Genomic DNA, 15,248 nt, shown 5'->3' on the forward strand with positions numbered 1-15,248 from the left:
AGTGGTTGCCGGAGGTTAAGGAAGGGGAGTGGGTGTGGCTTAAAGGGCAAATGAGGAATCCTGGAAGTGATGGAAATAAATGTCCTGTATCTTAACTGTATCAATGTCAACATCCTGGTTGTGACATTGTGCTACATTTTTGCAAGATATTTTAACATTGGGAAAAACTGGGTAAAGAGTACACAGGATTTCCCTGTATTATTTCTTATAACTTCATATGTATCTATGATTATCTGAAGAGTTTAATTTTAAAAATCCAATCATGTGGCATGGCCTTCTCTTCTCCTCCTGCTTAAAACCTTCCAGTGGTTTCCCATTGTCCTTAAGCCAGATATCCTGGACGCTATGATCTCTGTCCCCCTCCTAGGATCACCGGGCTCCCTTCAGGCTTTCTATGCTCCATCCACACTGGCACTCTTTCAGTACCCCCTACTCCTATCTACTAGGGAGCTTTTGCAAATGCTGTTCCCATCTGAATTGTGCTTCCCTCTCTTCTTCTTCTAACTCCTACTTATAATTCAGACCTCGAAAGAAGCCTCAAATCCTTAAAACAACTTTCTGCAACCTCTTTGACTAAGTCAAATTCTCCTACTCATACTGGCCCTGATATTAGTTTCCCTACATTAAACCCAGCATATATGAGGTTAAAACCAAAGCACTCATTCCCTGCTTACTCCCTGGCTTCCTGGCTCCAGAATCCACTATCTGCCATGGAGATGAGTGGCCAAGGACAAGCACCTAGATTCCTTATTTCCTCCCGGCAAAGGACATACAGGCTGGTGGGAAAGCTGCTGACCAGCAAGGCCATATGCTCCCCCTGCCCTACCTAAAATCCCTAATAAAAATCCTTACTTTTAGCTTTTCAGGGAGTTTGGGATTTCAGCATCAGCTGCCCTTTCTCCTTGCTCAGCGCTGTGCAAGGAGAAAATTCTTACTTTCTTCCACTACACCCGGTGTCAGAGATTGGCTTGCTGTGCAATGGGTGAGCGAACTCACTTCAGGTTCGATATCACTATAAGCTATTCTTGCCCGGTGTTTTCCTCCTTGGTAGTACTTAGATATTCACTGCTGCGCTTTTACATCTGTTTGCATGATTACTTGATTAATGTGTTTACTAGACAGTTCCACGAGGAGAGGAACTGTTCTCCGTTAGTCTCACTGTTTGCAAAGCAGCTAGCTCTGCACCTGGCACGCTCAGTTACCGCAGTATTTACGAATTGAAGGATTGAATGAGTCCCACCCACGCGCCCCACCGGCGCGTCCTAGTGGCGTGGCGCGTGGTATTACGTCACTTCCTCCCGGAAGATAGTCTTTCTTGGGGAACTAGTCAGATTCCTGTCACTTCTCAGAGTCCCTCCGTCGTGGCCATGGCTCTGCCGCCCTTCTTCGCCCCGGGTCGCCCGGGCCCGCCGCCCGCGCAGCCGCCGCCTCCCGCTCCTTTCAGCTGTCCGCCACCGCCGCTGCCCTCCCCGGCTTTCCCGCCGCCTCTTCCCCAGCGGCCTGGCCCCTTTCTGGGGGCCTCCGCCCCCTTCCTCCAGCCCCCGCTGGCTCTGCAGCCCCGGGCCCCCGGGGAAGCCTCCCGCGGCGGAGGGGGCGGCGGCGGCGCCTTCTACCCGGTGCCGCCACCGCCGCTGCCTCCGCCGCCGCCCCAGTGCCGGCCCTTCCCGGGGACTGACGCCGGCGAGCGCCCGCGGCCGCCGCCTCCAGGCCCGGGGCCGCCCTGGAGCCCGCGCTGGCCGGAGGCGCCGCCGCCGTCCGACGTGCTCGGTGACGCGGCCCTGCAGCGCCTGCGCGACCGGCAGTGGCTAGAGGCGGTGTTCGGAGCCCCTCGGCGGTCGGGCTGTCCGGTGCCGTCGCGCGCACCCGCCGGGCCCAGCCTGGGCGAAGTGCGCGCAAAGTTGCGCGGGGCTCTGCGCCTGGTGCGGCGGCTCCGCGAGCTGGGCCAGGCCCTGCGCGAGGCCGAGGCCGACGGTGCGGCCTGGGCAGTGCTGCACGCTCAGGCTGCGCCGCTGCGCGCCGAGCTGGCCGAGCGACTGCAGCTGCTCACCCAGGCCGCCTATGTGGGCGAGGCGCGCCGGAGGCTGGAGAGGGTCCGGCGCCGCCGGCTGCGGCTTCGCGAGCGGGCCCGGGAACACGAGGCCGAGCGGGAGGCGGAGGCCGCGCGAGCAGCGGAGCGCGAGCAGGAGATTGACCGCTGGAGGGTCAAGTGCGTGCAGGAGGTGGAGGAAAAGAAGCGGGTAAGAGCAGCGTGTGCGCCCGGGGGTGGGGGTAGTGGTGTGGGAGCCTGAAGGGGCGTGAGGCTTTGCGCTGCCTTTTCCCAGGGCTAAGGCTCTTTTTCCTCATTCCTAAAATAGAGAGCTTGCCTTTCCGACCTCATATCTCCATATTGACTGCGTGTTTATGATGTATAGTACACAACACAAATGCTGTGGGTGCACTGCAAAGTCCGGTAAACACAAAGTATATGACACAGTATGGGACATCCTGTCTCCTGCTTCAACGTTCTGTCCACTTACTAACATTCAAGACCGACAACATCTGGGTCCTTGTGTCTTGTGCTGCTCTAGTGATCTTCAGAACACAAAATAGAGAGAACCTGGGGCCTTGCCTCAAGGAACATATACCCTAATTGGTTGATGGGGTGATAGTCCTCAGGATGGGAAATTCCGCAGGATTCCTTTGTTTACAAGTTCCAACCCACATAGCCTCAGATTCAACAATAGTGTTTTTGAGTATTTAGACTATATACTAGGCACTATGCCCAGTACACCAGATCTTGAATCCTTGTGACAACGCTGAGAGGTAGGCCGTATTATCCCAATTTTACAGATTAGGAAATTGAGGCATAGAGAGGTTAACTTGCCAGGAATCACACAACTGGTTTTGGCAGTTTCACTCCTGATTTCAGCCCAACTGTCTGATTCCAAAGCCTATCTTCCGCTCTTATGTAGGGGCCAGAGTGAAACTGGAAATTGGTCAAATTGTTTGAGGCATTCTCGTTGCTCTTCAGTGCCTCTAGGCACTTCCCCCTCCCTCCACCCTCCACAACCAGCTAGTGTTGCCTGCCTTCTCGTGTCTGCCACTGCCCTAGAGTCTGGTATAACTCCCCGCTGAAGCATATTGATGGCAGGCTTTGTCTTCACGCCCCCAAGAATATCAGTGCTTTAAATGAGTCACTTGGAGGCAACACCTTAATCTAAGGGAGTTTGAGTCAGTTCAGCAGACCTTTAATGAGGGCCCATGATGTGCCAGGCCCAGTGCTGGGTGCTGGAGATAGAAATGAATAGGACATAGTGCTTGTCTTTGAGGGGCTTAGAGCCCCATGGCGGGTATGTGTGTACAGCATGGTGTGTGTTAGGATTTCAACTGTAGGTGCTGTAGGAGCCCAGAGAAGGAGCTTCTAATCCATTGGGCGAAGGTGTCAGGGCAGTCTTCCGGATGTCATAGGGACATTTGCACTGAGTCTTGAAGGGAATGTCAAAGCCAAGGGAAAGCAACAGGTGCACTTCCAAGCAGAGGGAGTCATACAAGCAGAAGAGTGAAACAGCATGGCGGAGCTGGACTGGTGGAATTACAAGTGCTTATTTCACAGGTGGGAAAGAGAGCTGTAGGCAAAAGGATGCTCCCTCCCAGCCACGGTGAGGATATTGGAGACAGAGTCCCGTGAGTAGCTTGAAGAGCCAGAGCTACTTAGTCTACACGTGAACCAACTTAACTAGAGTAGGATGGGGTCTTTAGATGTTTGAAAGGCTGTCATGTCTAAGAATTCCTTGGGACTTCGGAACAGTGGAGCACAAACTGCGTAGGTTGTCACTGAGAGCATTGGAGAGTCCTGGGCCTTTCCAATCCCATTCCTTATCTCCCCGGCTCGTCTGAATCTTTGGGTCCAGGAGTCTGCATTTTTAATGAGAGCCCCAACGTAACAAGGTGAGTTGGATGTACATGTTCCTTGGACCACACTTTGAGAAACTGAGGGAGAAACAAAGACCAGCGCCATGTGGAAGCTGCAGAGAGGATGCTCCTTTGGCTGGACCAGTGGAGAGGGGAGTTGTGCACGGCCCAGGAAGCTGGGATGTAGATCTCGTAGAGCCCCTCTCAACCCTGGGACTGTCAGATCCTCTGAAATCGCACTGCTGGGCAGCTGTTCTCTGCTGTAAGGTTGTTCCTAATCTGTACTAGGTCTCATGGGCTCTCTTTCTCCTTCAGGAGCAGGAACTTAAAGCTGCTGCTGATGGTGTCTTATCTGAAGTGAGGAAAAAACAAGCAGACACCAAAAGAATGGTGGACATTCTTCGGGCTTTGGAGAAATTGAGGAAACTCAGGAAAGAGGCTGCCGCAAGGAAAGGTGACTGTGGCTTTGGATTTCTTCCTCTATTCTCCCGTTCCTTCCCTTTCTTTACCCTAGCGCCCCGCCTCTCCCCAATTTTTGAAGGAAAAATGCTTGCTGCTTCATTATTTTCACCTAGTAGGTTAGCTAAGCCTGTCAACATTACCTCAGGCCTTTGGAAGCAGGAAGCCTCAGAATATGTTTAGCCTTCGTGGCCAAAGTTGAAGTGAGAGGCAGGTATGGCAGCCCACTGCACCGTCCTCCCCTTGACTCATCATTCCCACCCCAGGCATTCTTGGACACGTTTTTCTAAGTGAGGGGATGTGGTTAGCCAACTTTGCCCATGTGCCGAGGTGAAAGCTGTCCTAACTTGGTGCTTCAGAGGTGGTGGCATCTTGGCATGCTCCTTCACGGACATTTCAAACCTGAAACATTGATGTCTGCAGAGGTGTGAATGGTTGGACAGGGCTGGGAGTGCCCTGCACGCTGCGTGGATGTCCCCAGCTTGCCTGCGTGTCACTTTTGAACTGACAGAAAGCCTCGGTAGTCTCCTCTTGCCTCTAGAGGGAGCACTGGTTTTCCAGAAGTTCCCCAGTTAAGCTTTCCATTTGCCTGCCTGGATCTTTGCTCTTACCAGTCTATTCATCCGGAGGGCCCACAGTCCCATCTTTGCCATTTTAAGCTCTCACTATTCTTCACAGCTAAATAAAGATGCAGCATCCTCCATCCTGCTCTGACCTGAGCTGAGGTGACCCCCTGATCCTTCTCACTTGCACCTGGTTTGGCCCACATGCTGCCTTATAGTAGGCTGTAGGCCATTGACATTCCCCAGGGATATTTGAGAGTACACAGGTTAGCAAGTACCATGTTAGCAAATGATTTCCCCTCCGTGATTTAAACTGTGAATGAAACTGCAGTTCAGACCCTTAATAAAGTTTTGTTGGGATGTGACCGTTGTGCATTCAGCTAGGCTCATTCACGAGCTGAGTGATTAGCTTCTGCATCCAGCCTTCAGAGTGGCCAATTCAGATTCAGGCCTCAGAATCAGGCGTTCATGAGCCAGAAGGGAGTTTGCAGCTCCTGTGTCTCCCCATATCTCTTCCTTACGAGAATGCAAAACCTGACGGCTACTGTTAATATCCCCCACTCCGTGTCCTCCAGGAGGTGAGTGGTCAGTAAACTTTTGCCAAGTGGAGTTACCAGCATTAATTTTTCACTGTTAGTCTTCCTCACCTTGGTCCAAAAGAAAGGAAATTTTAGGGGGAATTATGATCTATAAAAATAAGCAGTCTCTGTGGAGTTAACTGACTGGAATGTCAAATGATTTGGTAACTAGCAACTGGTTGCATACTTAAAAAGAAAATGAGCAGCTTTCTAACTTTTCTCTTCAAAGCATGTGCACCTCCAAGTAAGTGCTGAGCGAACGAGGCTGGATGTGTAAGCAGGCCCACATTGCAAAGTGTCTCATGGGCCAGGCTAGACTGTTCACCTATGCTTAAAGCTGAGGGGAACCATTGAAAGATTTTAAGCAGAGAGTGAAAGGATGACAAAGATCAGTGCTGGCCGAGCAGAGGAAGGTTTGGAGCACCTAGGAGGGAGGGAGAAGGGGAGAGGGACTGATAAGGCTGTTGTAGTCTGGGCAGGGATAGTATGAGGGTGTGGACTAAGGGTCAGATGGTAAGTTGGAGAAAAGTAAATGGATTTAAGAGATGAATAAAAGAGAGAGTGTGTGTGTGTCTCTGTGTGTGTGTGTGTTTGTGTGTGTACGTACATATAAATAAATAACTTGGGGAACTCAGCAGGTGGGAGCTGAAAGAAAAGTGCAGTCTCAGGGGAGAAGGAGATAAGAGTACAGAAAGTGTAGAAAGTCGTAGTCAGAGAAGAGACTAATAAGGTTTAAGACTTCAGAGGTGGGGCTGGCCCAGTGGCCGAGTGGTTAAGTTCACGCACTCCACTTCGACAGCCCAGGGTTTTGCCGGTTTGAATCCTGGGCTCGGACATGGCACTACTCATGAAGCCATGCTGAGGCAGCATCCCACATGCCACAACTGGAAGGACCCACAACTAAAAATACACAACTATGTACCGGGGTGCTTTGGGGAGAAAAAGGAAAAATAAAATCATAAAAAAATAAAAATAAATTAAAAAAAAAAGTTTTAAAAAGACTTCAGAGGTGCAATTTTTTGTGATCATGCCAAGGTCCAAAGGTTGGACAAGGTGCCAAGGTGTGAGTGGCTGAAGGGGAATAAAGGCAGTTGGTATCTAGGAGCTGCAGGAACTAGAGGAGTAAGTGGTAGGGGTGGAGGGAACCTAGACTATTTCAGAACATGGAGTCAAGAGGAAGATCTGGTGAGGAGTGCCATTCCCGAGGGAATGTGTTAGGTGACCAGGAGTGATGGATGAAAGGTTGAGGGAGATGAAGGTGGGTGGCACAGGCCCAGCACCTGAGATGGGAGCAGGCCACAGCTCCTCATGGGGTCTGGAGGCACTTATGGGCTGATGGAGTGTCTATATATTTTCATAATACTGGCAGATTTTAGCATTTGTAGCAGAGACTGTATGGCCCATAAGGCTAAAATATTTACCCTCTGGCCCTTTACAGAAAAAGTTTGCCATTCCCTGGTCTAGGTAAAGAAATTAAACAAAACCATGAAATTATTACAAAGCCACATCGTGAAAGCTTAAATTTCTCAGTGCATGAGAATTTTGTGTGTATTTAAAAGATATTAGCCCAGCAACTTAGTAGAAGATGGATTTGAGTTGTAGAGTTTCCATCATTGGGAATGAGTGAATGGAAACCTGTTCAAGCAAAGCAGTTTTGAGAAAATGATCTGGAGAAAGTTAGCCTTGGAAGTGAAGCGAGGAGAGTAAATTCCACAGCCCCTTAGCTGCAGTGGTCGAGGAGAAAAGAATCAGACCTCCAGATTAAACAACTTCACAAGAGACAGAACTACTAAATTTAAGGAACCGTTCTTTTATGCCAAAATTGAAAATTTCGTGCTCAAAGTTGGCAATATTGTACCTCGCTGGTAGCAGCAAAAAATGCCAAAACCCTCTTGAAAATCATTCATTTATTGAAGAAATAAATATTTATTAATTACTTTCTCTGTGACAACTTTAGGTGCTGTGTAATATGTAGCTCTTTTAGGAGAAAGTTTGGTACCACATTTAGGTGGCCTTGAAAGTATCCATAAACATTTCCACTCTTGAGAATTTATCTTATAGAAATAATCCATAGAAAGGAAAATGGTAACATGCCCAAGAGTATTCATTGTAGCGTTATGTGAAAATAGGACATTTGGAACAGCTTAAGTGTCCAGAAGTAGGGAGCTTGTTAAGTAAATTATAGTACTTTGCTTTGATGAACTAAGATAGAGCCATTCAGTAATTATAAAGCCTGGAAAAGAATGTAGAGAATGGACACGAAGATGCAGAAATTACACACACATTATGTTGAACTATGTGAAGTTCCTAATACATGGACAAAAATGACTGGAGGATCAACATGGGGAAATGAAAATGATTGGTTATGTTAGTAGGATTAGGATTTTTTTCTTTCTTGTATCTGGTATTGTTAAAATGCTTCTGTAATAAACACAATTTCCTTTAAAATCTGTAAGGACTACCAGGATGGACCACAACCGCATCAAACTCCAGGCTGAATCACGTAGCAGCTCCAGCAGCTTTTATGTTGCAGGGCCGTTATGGCAGTGCATGCACAGCTGCAATCCACTCACGTATTCAGCAAATTTCAAAACTCTTTCCTTATGAAATTTTATAAAAAATTTCACATACGCACAAAAATAGAACACCTAAACACCCATCATCAACTATGATGCTGTTATCACACCTAACAAAATTAGTAATAATTCTTTAATATTACCTAATAACTAGTCTGTTATCAGGTTTTCCCAGTTGTGGCTCTGGCTATGTTGGCTGTACTGTTAGCTGATCTCACAATTAATTCAGGGTGACCAGCCATCCCAGGTTTCCCAGGACACTGGGCATTCCATGCTAACACCAGGCAAACTGGAGCAGTTGGTCCCCCTGCTCTCAGCAGCAGACTGTGAGGTCAGTGTTGTTGGTTAGGTGAATTTCTTCCTCACTGTCTGAGTGTGCTGTCCCGGAACCGAAGACTCAGTCAGGAGAGTTGTTTATTAGTTGGGTCTGGGAGTCTGTGCTGTGGGAATTTCACAATGAAGAAGGATAGGACAATTCCTCCCTTTAGTGAGCTCACTCTCCAACTGGAGGATCTAAACCTCTAATTAGAAATAAACAAAATCTAAGGTTAAGTGGTATGCTCGAGAGAGAGGAGTGAGAGAAAGTCAGTGTAGGGTCAGATTAATTGAAGACTAAAGAAGATCAAATTGAGAGTTGAAGATTGGTTAGAATTTACAAATTCTAAGCAAATTCATACAGTAAGTAGGACTTTGAGTCTGCTCATTAGCACATGGATTTTGGGATGAGAAAAAGTTGTATCTAAAATGCCACTTGGATGTCTTTGCCCAGGGGTCTGTCCTCCAGCTTCAGCAGATGAGACTTTTGAGCATCATCTTCAGCGACTGAGAAAACTCATTAAAAAACGCTCTGAACTATATGAAGCTGAAGAGAGAGCCCTCAGAGTTATGTTGGAAGGAGAACAAGAGGAAGAGAGGAAAAGAGAATTAGAAAAGAAACAGAGGAAAGAAAAAGAGAAAATTTTACTTCAGAAGCGTGAAATTGAGTGCAAGTTATTTGGGGACCCAGGTAAGTTCCTCTGTAACCAGTGGAGAAAGCGAAAAATCTTAGCCGTTTTCCTCACGGATGATCTCAACATAAGCTGAGGTGATAGGCAACAAATGACACCTTCAGGCTCTAAAGTTCTAAACTTATATCCTGGAAATCATGGCTAAAGGTGAAACACATTTAATCATATTGTCATAGGCTTGGTCGCCTTGCTTGAGAAATACACCCTAGCTCTCCAGTGTGGTGACGTGGTATCTTGCCTTTTCTCTTTCAGACGAGTTCCCACTTGCACACCTCTTGCAGCCTTTCCGACAGTATTACCTCCAAGCTGAGCAGTCCCTGCCGGCGCTCATCCAGATCAGGTCAGAGGGCCCCTCCTTGTCGTCTTGCCTTAGGTGGCAAGAAGCAGTGGACGAAGTGCTTATGTTGTTGAGGTCTATTGCTATATCTTTCTTTTTAAGTTCCTTATGCGTTTATCTAAAGATTCCAAGGTTCACGGGTGCCACGTAGGTCTCATTGAATCCTCATTAATCCTCAGGAAGTAGAGCTCCCTATTTTGACAGGTGAAGAAAGTGAAGCTGAGGTTGTGCCCTGTCCTTTGGTATTATCCTGTGCCGTAGATGTTATATTAACTTAAAGCATTGGTTTCCTTTTCCTCATTCTCTTCTGCTGCTAAACAGAGCAAGGAAAAGAAACTCTCCCTGTATACTTGCCTGTGGAGAGTGTTTTAAGACCCATGCTGACTTCTTACAGGTCATGCTGTCTTACAGTCTTACAGACCCATGCTGACTTGTGAGTTCTTACAGGTCAGAGCCGAGAGAGCTGGGAACAAGGAGTCTCCTCTTCACCTGCAGTTACTCATGAGCTGGGTAAAGGTTTCAGCTCTCTCGGTCTCATTCTCCTCCTGAAAATGAAAGTGGTGGACTAGAATGTGACCCTCAAGCTTTAGCAGTAATACTCTTCCCAAACACAGTCTTTTGAGAAGTCCGTTTGTAAAACAGTTAGGATGAGTGAATGGGTCCCGCAGGCAGTTGCGATCTGTTATTGACTGGAAGCACTTTGTTTCTCCTTGGGGTCTCTGGGTCTTTAAAGCCTGGTTTGAAAATCACTGCACTCAGTGATCTCTGAGGTTCCTTCCAGAGCTCCAACAATGCTCTTTGGCATTGCACGTTTGTGTTCCGGGAACCGTGTATTTCTGGCTAATATTCAAGTTTTCTTTTTTAAATGTAAGTACAGTCGATTCTCATTATTCACAATAGCTGTGTTCTTCGAGCTGCAAACACTGAGTTAGAGAAGGCTGAACTGCTCCTAAAAGGCCTTCAGGGTTAGGTTCCTGTGAGCCTGTGGCCTCAACATTTTCACCAACTGATCAATACATAACGTTTTATGTATATTTTTTCAAAGACACCTTATTTAATATATATTGTTGGTTCATTAACATTGAACTCATGCCTGCACGTAGCTTATCTAATGTGCATATCACAGCCTTCCCACACTAGCCAGCACTTGAGCACTATACTTAGGGGCCATTTTAAACAGTAAAATCACCGGTGAAAAGCACAAAAATTTGAAAAACGTGGTACTAAATAAACTACAAAAAAGACCCTTGTTTACAGTATGAGAGCTGAAAACAAGAAGAAAACAGTGTGCCACCATGTTCAACCTCAGTTGGGAACGTGCCTGTTGGTGACTCAGATTTTTCACTGCTCTGTGCATGTCTACAAGTGACAACAAAAGCACCACGAGTAATGATTTTGGGGTTACAAATAAATTTTAGTGAATAGGCAAATTTGCAAATATGGAATCTTCAAATAATTAGGATTGACTGTATATTCATTATTTGGTTAGACATAAGATTATAAGTTCTTCTGAGTTTTTTCCCCTTTATATATACAACTAAGAAATATAGTCCTTTGCCTAATTCCTAGAAATCAAGTTCTTTAGTTGACTAGTATATCAGTCATTTGAAAGCTAAGTCTTGAAATAGAATATTTAGTTGCTGAACATCTTGCTTGGAATAAAACAGAAATAAACAGTTGTTCTGCAATGTTCTTATTAAGGCATGATTGGGATCAGTACCTGGTGCCATCTGATCATCCCAAAGGCAACTCCGTTCCCCAAGGATGGGTCCTTCCCCCGCTCCCCAGCAACGACATCTGGGCAACCGCCATTAAGCTGCATTAGTAAAGAGGCTCCTGGAGTGCGGTCCAGCCAAGGCTCTTTCCAGCTGTAAATGTTAGTGATGCTGCCGTCTTCTTGTGCTATAGACTAATCCACAACCTCTAACTCCGTGTGGCATTGCCCTATCCAGAAGTTACGTTTTCCTTCCGTGCTCTGTCCTGGCCAGAGGTGCCTCTTGAATCAGGAGATTAAGACGGTTCTTCAGGAAGGACCTAGGTGAACTGGGGTTATTACTTGGCTCACTGAATTTGCCTGTGTTTTGAGGGGCTTGGTCCAGAGTGACTTGTTCATTTACTCTTACCTTCATGTGTGGTGATGGGTAAGTATACTCCACACACTCACACACTCAACACAAGTGTGCACTGGGTCAGTTTCGCAGGCCGCACCCCAGTACTGAGTGTGAAGGCAAGCTGGATGCAAAACCTCCTTACCCATCCTACTCACAGAGCCCTCTGACTTCCAGGAAGAAAAGTCAAAAACGCTTCATCGTCGGTTTTGTGAATCCCACTTCTGGTGCAGCTTAAGAGGCTGCAGGCTGCAGGCCTGGCTGCTGGAAAAGGTAGTCGCCTAGCCTGGTAGTCGTGTGGAGAACTGAGAAGACCTAAAGAGTACGTGTCCTCAGATTGGATCGTGTGTAAAGGATGATGGCTGCGTTTTCCCCATTTCAGAAGGATCCTAATGAAAGCACCTGAGATTTAAGTTCCTAGAGGGCTAGTTGTTCAGAGTCCCCAAGGTTTTTTTGCTTCTCTATGGGAGTGGGACCTTAACCTCACTCAGTCATTGTAGGGGCCAGTAAAGCTGTGGAATTGTCCTAGGAACTCAAGCTTCCGAAAACATCCATGTAGTTAAAGCTGGGGGAAAAGCAGATAAAAATAATAAAATTAATTTTTTTATATTCATTAATAAATGCTGTTGTGCCTGGAGATGATGAATCATATAACACGTCAGTTTTGTTCTGCTTTTTGTCATTTATTGTGTTATTTATATTTCCAAAAAGATAAATAAATATTTTTATTTTTTAGTTTGAGCCTTTGCCCCCAATTTCTTGCCTCCCAATTCACTACACACACTTTCATTCCAAAATTCAAATTTATTAAATAGGCATTTGCTGCAGAAAGGGGGATCTCAAGCACTAAACTTGGTGGCATCTCATTCTGGATAACAGGAAAGGACTCCAGCACCTTTGGAAATGATTTCATGTAGTTCGAAGCTCTTGGCTGCAAGATGCTAACACCTTTGTCCCTTTTCTGTTGTTTCATTTGTACTGTTAAATTTGTATATTATGCATTACAGAATTAACAGATAGTGTGTGAGGGCCAGCACTCCTCCAAAGTGTGTGTCTAAGCTCATAAACCTTAAAATCTGAGGTGATTAGCCTCACATAATCCCACAGACCTGTGTCCCCTTTTACAAATCTCCACCATTTGCTCTCTAATGAGATACAGGAAGAGTAGAAATAGAAGGTGAATTATACGATGTGCGTGCGTGTGGTGTCCAGACAGCCTTGCCGTTAAGACATCTGCAGTGATGGGGGCAGGGAGTGTGGAGCAGGGACTCAGGAGAACTCGGAGCCCAGGAAGAAGAAAGCCTTTAACATTTAACCCCAGGTGGAAAAAACGTTCCCTCTTTCCTCTCATTCGGCTTTTGCAGAGTTTTAACAAAGTGAGCATTATTTTTGTTGTTTCTTTGTTTTTGTTCTGTAAGTTTTTCCTGGTTTATTGCCTTGTGTAGTGGTGGTGCTTTATGGTTTTAGAAAGAAAGACTTGTAGTAGTGTCTTTAATGAATTATACTTCTGAGAATATGAACAGTGTCATTGTAATCTTATCCCACAGTCTTTTTTTTTTTTTAATGTGGAAAATTTCAAACGTATTCAGAAGTAAAAAGAATAGTGTAATGATTTTTTCATGGACTCATCATCCAGCTTCAAATAATTGTCAACTCATGGCTAATCTTCTCTCATCTGTACCCCCACCACTCACTCTGGATTATTTTGAAGCAAATCCCAGACATTGTATTACTTTATCCATAAATATTTCAGTATGTAGCTCTAAAAGATATTTTAAAAATTTAACCCAAAATTTAACCATTATCACACCTAAAGAAATTAATAACTCCTTAATATTGTCAAATATCCATTCAGTGTTTAAATATCCTTATCTCGTAAATGTGTTTTACACTGTTCAAATCAAGGTCTAGATGCAATCTATGCATTGTTGTTGGTTGATGTCTCCTAAATTTGTGATAATCTGTACATCTCTCTCCTGCTTCCTCCTGTGCACTCTTCCCCTCTCCTCTTCCTTCCAATTTATTACTTGAAGAAATCAACTCCTTTTTTCCTGAAGATTCCCAGTCTCGATTTTGCTAATTGCATCCTTATCATAGGATGTTCCTCTGTTCCTGTATTTCCTATAATTTAGTGGTTAGACAGAGCTGTACTGTCCAATATGGTAGCCACGTATGGCTCTTGGGCACTTGAAATTGAGTTTTGTTTTTTTTGTTTTGTTTGTTTTCCAATATGTGTTTATTTAATGCCGTTAGTATAGGGGGTGAAGGCAGAAATAACCAGATTCTATTTGAAAAAACCTACCACTTCACTCAGTTGTTTCTAAAGGCTTTCAGTAGTGGAAGGAGCTAGGTTGAAGTTTGGTGTTTAGTTATGAACCTGCATTTGAAGGTTATGGTATTCTTTGTCTTCTTGTAATGCTGAAATCTTGGTTATGTGTAGCTTTGTTTGTTCTCCTTGTTGATTGTGTGATTTGGAGAAAGTTGATTGTCTGATTGTGGAGAGATTTGGATTCACAGAGCTGTCAACTTCCAAACCCCGAAGGCTCTAAAGTTTTTACATGTGTGTATCGTCATGCTGGGCACTTGAAATTGAGTTTGAACTGAGATGTACTGTTACATATGTGGGGGCTGGCCCGGTGGCGCAGCGGTTAAGCGTGCACATTCCGCTTCGGCGGCCTGGGGTTCGCTGGTTCGGATCCCAGGTGCGGACGTGCCACTGCTTGGCAAGCCAGGCTGTGGTAGGTGTCCCACATAGAAAGTAGAAGATGGGCACAGATGTGAGCTTAGGGCCAGTCTTCCTCAGCAAAAAGAGGAGGATTGGCAGATGTTAGCTCAGGGCTAATATTCCTCAAAAAAAAAAAATAGTATCAGTTACATATGTGGCTCACATATTTCTCAGACAGCACTCATCTAGAGGCTGGATCACATTTAGGTTAGAATTTTCTGGCAAGAATATTTCGGAGACCTGGTGTGTACTCCCTTCAGGAAGACTAATGTCTAATTGTCTCTTTGTGATCTTAGCAGCCATTGATAATCAAGACCTAGATTAATACATTTGGGGTTGCAAAATAGTGATGGTTTAATTCTGCCATTCTTTAATTATTAGCTGGAATACTTCTAGAAAGAGAAGCATCCTCTCATCAACTGTTTGGTTACCCTGGGGTACAATTTGTTTAGGAAAGGCAAAAGAAATATGTAATTTCCTTTGTTTACTAGTTTTCAAAATAATGAGCTGGTTACCTAACATCCTCCAAAGATGACCAGTGAATTTTGTTTTTAAGTATCATTGCAAACTTGGATCTAAATATATTTGTCTTTCAACCCATTGTACTGTTTTCTTTATTGATTGCCTCACCTTTGGCCAGTGGGAGCCTCTTTAACTCAGCTCATGAGTTCCCATTCAAACCCCATATTCTGTTCCAAGTTTATTGTGCACATTTCCTATCCCAGACCTGGAAGCAGTCATTTCTCCACGACCCTGGTTCCTCTTCAGTGGAAAAGGTATTTTTAGGTCACAATCCGCACAATAGGGGTGCTCGTTGTTATTGCTGGTCATTGTTACTCAGTTCTTATTCCTTTGAGTCGGAACTAGGAATTACCATTCTGTTGAGCCTTCAGCCCTTTTCTAAATCATCTCTTTTTTACACCTATACCTCAATTCTCTATATATTGAACATAAATTAATGAAAATAGGGAAATAAACTCATTCAAAGACTAACCAGAAATGTG

General features: G+C 45.4%; 1 protein-coding gene across 1 annotated transcript; it reads left to right on the forward strand.

Moving 5' to 3' along the window:
* Positions 1 to 1,296: 1,296 nt before the first annotated feature.
* Positions 1,297 to 12,254, forward strand: PDCD7 (programmed cell death 7). Its single transcript, XM_014829879.3, has 5 exons — positions 1,297 to 2,237; positions 4,207 to 4,345; positions 8,837 to 9,073; positions 9,327 to 9,414; positions 11,113 to 12,254. The coding sequence occupies exons 1-5, from the start codon at positions 1,368 to 1,370 to the stop codon at positions 11,234 to 11,236; spliced, it is 1,458 nt and encodes a 485-aa protein (XP_014685365.2). The 5' UTR covers positions 1,297 to 1,367; the 3' UTR covers positions 11,237 to 12,254.
* The last annotated feature ends 2,994 nt before the right edge of the window (positions 12,255 to 15,248 follow it).

Source organism: Equus asinus, chromosome 2 (genome assembly GCF_041296235.1).
Source record: "Equus asinus isolate D_3611 breed Donkey chromosome 2, EquAss-T2T_v2, whole genome shotgun sequence".
Lineage (NCBI taxonomy): Eukaryota > Metazoa > Chordata > Mammalia > Perissodactyla > Equidae > Equus > Equus asinus.